We start from the raw sequence: 4498 nt of genomic DNA, 5'->3' as shown, positions 1-4498 counted from the left end.
CGGTGATGGGAAGACACAGCCTCACCTCTGCCCCATTCCCTCCTCCCTAGTCAGGATTCTTCTGCCAGACAGCCCTGCTGCTGAGGTTTCATTTCCATCTCTCGTTCAGTGTTTTCAGGGCTTTGCTTCCCAGTGTGTTCCTGAGCCACCCTCACATCCTGTCCTTTCCTTCTTAATAGGAACGCTGTGTTTTCCTTTGTTCTTGCAGAATTTCGCTAAGGAGTTTGTGATCAGTGATCGGAAGGAGCTGGAGGAAGATTTCATCAAGAGTGAGCTGAAGAAGGCGGGGGGGGCCAACTATGACGCGCAGACGGAGTAACCCCAGCGCCCGCCTTGCCAAAGTCATCTGCCTGCTCCCCAGGGGAGGGGACCGCCGGCCTCAGCCACCAGCCCACCAGCCCACCAGGCAGAAAAGAAGCCATGAGAGGCAGCGCCCGCCACCCTGTGTCTGCAGCCCCCACCTTCCTGCTTCCCTTACAACCCTGCTGTGTCCCATCTCCTGACGCTCATGGAACCTCTTTCTTTGATCTTCTTTTTCTTTTCTCCCCCTCTTTTTTGTTCTAAAGAAAAATCATTTTGATGCAAGGTCCTGCCTGCCATCAGATCCGAGGTGCCTCCTGCAGTGACCCCCTTTCCTGGAGTTTCTGTTAAATGCGACGAGGTCTGCCCAGTGGGGTCTGCATGGCCTCGCGTTGCTTCCAGAGCCAGGGCCTGTTTTGCCATCTTGGTTTTCTTGGGCCTCTGTTCCTGCGTACCACTCGGGCAGCTGGGCCAGGAGCTGCGCCCGGTGCCTGCAGCCTTTATAAGCACACACGTCCATTCCCCAGTCAGACCCAGACCTGCCTTGCGGACTCTGCCCCGGCCTCCCTCATCCCACCTCCCTCCAGAGTTGCCTAAGGTGCATGTCTGGCAGAGGCAGGATTGCTCAGGGGTGAGGTCAGGTCTGGCTCAGACTGAATAAGGAGAGAAAATTTGCCTTAAAATTTGCCTGGCAGTGGCTTTACTGCACGGTCTGGAATCACCTGTTCCCACCCTCTCGACAGAAATTTCCTTGTGACACAGAGAAGGGCAAAGGTCTGAGCCCAGAGTTGACGGAGTATTTCAGGGTTCACTTCAGGGGCTCCCAAAGCAACGAGGATGCTAGGGAGAGAGGCCCAGGGTGGGGACTGGGAATTTAAGGATTGCTGGGAATGGATCCTTTAGGTTCTGGAAGCTTCTGTGCAAGCTGCGAGGATGGCTCAGGCCGCAGGGCTGCTCCACTGAGCTGGGAGCTGAGCAAAGCCCTGGCCATGGCGCCCCAAAAGCCTTCGGCTTCAATCCTACGCCCGCACCACACACTCAAAAGGATCGTGTTTTGTTTTTAAAGAAAGGTGAGAGTGGCTTGGTTCTTCATGAGCACATCTGATATCGCTCTTTTTCTTTTTTCCTTGCTCATTTCGTTTTGGGGAAGAAATCTGTACTGCGTTGGGGTTGTGAAGAACATCTCTGCACTCAGTTGACAGAAATAAATGTTTTTTTGTTTTTCAAAAACAGTTTGGTTTCCGATTTGTCCTACAAAGTTCTTTTCTTTGCTGTAAAAACAAAGGCAGTCATCATCGCCCTCAGATTTCACAGGCGTTTGCGGAGTGGCTGGGGCTGGCCCTTTCGTGTTCAGGAGCTTATTTAATTCTTAGTGACCATAAGAAACAGGTGGTGCTTCTGTCCCTATTTCCTGAAAACTGAGGCTCAGAGGGACTAATTCACCCGAGGTCACCCAGATGGGAAGTGGCAGAGCTGGGCTCACGGCAACCTCCACCTCCCAGGTTCAAGAGATTCTCCTGCCTCAGCCTCCACGCTAGCTGGGATTACTGGCACCAACCACCGTGCCCGGCTAATTTTTATATTTTTAGTAAAGATGGGGTTTCAGCTTTGCACAGTGGCAGTATCGTAGCCAATGAGGTTTATCTGAGGCGCAATTATTGCTAATTGAAAACTTCCCAGTACCCTGCTGTGATGACTTGCAATATAGTCAGCATTGGCAACTTTTGACAGTCTCTAAGGAGACTGAATTAAAAAAAAAAAAAAGATGGGGTTTCACCATGTTAGCCAAGCTGGTCTCGAACTCTTGACCTTAGGTAATCTGCCCACCTCGGCCTCCCAAAGTGCCAGGATTATGGGTGTGAGCCACTGTGCCCGGCCAGAGCTGGGATTTAAACTGAGATCTCTAGACACCCCTGGTGCTGTGGCTTGTGAGGGGAGCGGGGAGGCCACAGATTGGGGATCGTGTTGGGACCACAGGCTGTGCTGCTCTTTGAGTGGCCAGAACTCCCCTGTCTGCCCTTTCAGGAAAAGCCAAGAGAAAGCATCTTCCTCACTGGCTGTGACATCCTTTCTGAGGTTATCCTCCAGCTGAAAAACTGGACTTCCAGCACAACAGACCCTGTGGGAACCCAGAATCAGGCCAGAGGAGTTTCAAACGCAGACAGCTGGGCTTGAAGGAGCTGAGTGTGGGGGCGGGAGGGTACGGGGGAGAGGGCAGAAGCCAAAATCAGAGCAGGAAGGAATCCTACAAGGTGCAGGCAAGGCCCTGATCATGCTGCCCAGGGCGGCATGGGGGGCAAAGGTCACCACCACCCCCAGCCCCAGCCTGCCCTCATCTGCATCTTTGAAAACACAGTTGAGGCCTCCATTCTAGCCACATGTGGGTTCTAATTTCTGCTCATCTGTTCACAGCTGTGTGGCCTTAGGCACGTTAGTTAACGTCTCAGCCTCAGTTTCCTCATCTGCAAAATGAACATTGCCTACGTGTAGAAAGCCTTAAGGGGCAGCGAGGATTGTGTATGCAAAGGGCATCTGTCGGGGCGCGGTGTTTTTACCTCACACCTGCTGCTGGTCTTGTTAACTGTGGGCTTACGTTTTTTCCTATACCTAGAACCGAGGGAGCTAAACTAGATCTGCTCCCAGTGCACGGGTTTTAGCTGCAGTCAGAACGTGGGCTCAGTAGGTGCATTCCGGCCCAGCAAGCCTTCCATCCTCTTCTGGAACCTCCTGGTCAGCCAAGCCCTCCTCCAGGCTCGCCGCCCATCCCACTCCCTGTCCCGAAGTGGACTAGAAAGAATGAGCAGCTCTCAAATCTGCCCCTACGCCTGTGGTCTCACCCCTGACTCTGAATTAGTTAGGTTCACTGGGAGCTTTGAAAACACAGATGAGGCCTCCTTATCCCAGGCCAGTGAAATCCCAGTGCCAAACTCAATAAACGGCAGCTTTTCCTTTCCAGACGGCTGCAGAAGTGGCCCCGATCCCAGGCAGGAGGGGCTGGGAGGGAGGCCCGAATCTCCCTCCAGTGGGTTCCTCTTGTGAATGGAATCCTTGTTTTTGTTTTGTTTTGAGACAGGATCTCACTCTGCCGCCCAGGCTGGAATGCAGTAGCACGATCACAGCTCACTGCGGCCTCCAGCTCCTGGGCTCGGTCGATCCTTCTGCCTCAGCCTCCTGAGTAGCTGGGACTGCAAGTGTACACCATGCCCGGCTAATGTTTCTATTTCTTTTGTAGATGTGAAGTCTCCCTATGCTGCCCAGGCTGGTCTCAAACTCCTGGACTCAAGCAATCCTCCCACCTTGGCCTCAGAGTGCTGGGCTTACAGGCGTGAGCCACTGCACCCAGCCATGAGTGGAATCTTGAAGGGCAAGTGCAGACCGAGGTTTCTTGAGCACCTACTATGTGCCAGGCACTGTTGTAGGTATGGGGATTTGATGCTGAACAAACTCAGACAGCCCCCACCTTCAAGGAGGCTGAGTCTAGCAGGGATGACTGATATTAACTAGCTTGTCCCACCAGAGGTTGTATGTTTCCAGAAGAGCGTAAGTTCCCTTCTGAGAAAAAAGCCCAGGTTCCATGAGAGAAGATCACAAAGGCCCTGGATCTGGCTGGGGTATCAGGGAGGGCTTCCCTGAGCAGGTGGGACCTGAGCTGAGAACACAGGGAGATGAAGGAAGGAACAGGAAAGCGGGGACACAGGCTGCATGGAACCTTTGCCCCCAGGTGAAGCAGGGTCCGAAGCAGCTTGTTCGTGTGTCAAGGAGCTTCCCTTTAACTCGAAAACTGCAGCTTGGGCCCTTGCTGGGAATCCCGGGGGATCGTGAGACCACTGAAGGCAGAGAAGCCCTGCTTTTTGGTCTTTTTCTTTCGAGATGGAGTCTCGCACTGTCGCCCAGGCTGGAGTGCAATGGTGCAATCTCGGCACTGCAGCCTCTGCCTTTTGGGTTCCAATGATTCTCCAGCCTCAGCCTCCCCGGGAGCTGGGATTACAGGCGCCCACCACCACGCCCCGCTAATTTTTGTGTTTTTAGAAGAGGCGGGGGTTTCACCATGTTGGTCAGGCTGGTCTCAAACTCCTGACCTCAACTGTTCCACTCGCCTCAGCCTCCCAAAGTGCTGGGATTACAGGCATGAGCCACCGCACCTGGCCAAATAAATTCTTAAGTCATAAAAATAAGGAAAAAAATATTGTTTAGGGCC

The 4498-nt window shown here is 53.2% G+C and overlaps 1 protein-coding gene and 1 non-coding gene across 2 annotated transcripts in view; both read left to right on the top strand.

Annotated features, from left to right (window-relative positions):
• The window catches only part of COTL1 (coactosin like F-actin binding protein 1), a 48750-nt gene extending 47220 nt beyond the window's left edge, over window positions 1-1530 (top strand). Inside the window, exon 4 of the mRNA XM_032284576.1 lies at window positions 209-1530. Within this exon, the coding sequence (XP_032140467.1) occupies window positions 209-319 (111 nt within the window). The 3' untranslated portion in view covers window positions 320-1530. The remainder of the gene's footprint in view (window positions 1-208) is intronic.
• Window positions 1531-1904: 374 nt separating this feature from the next.
• LOC116555870 lies at window positions 1905-2043 on the top strand. Its single transcript, XR_004270713.1, has one exon. It is a non-coding gene; the product is annotated as a U4 spliceosomal RNA (small nuclear RNA).
• The last annotated feature ends 2455 nt before the right edge of the window (window positions 2044-4498 follow it).

This window comes from Sapajus apella, unplaced genomic scaffold, assembly GCF_009761245.1.
Source record: "Sapajus apella isolate SASKATOON/1434 unplaced genomic scaffold, GSC_monkey_1.0 scaffold15, whole genome shotgun sequence".
Taxonomy (NCBI): Eukaryota; Metazoa; Chordata; class Mammalia; order Primates; family Cebidae; genus Sapajus; species Sapajus apella.
This window is presented reverse-complemented; position numbering and strand designations above follow the sequence as displayed.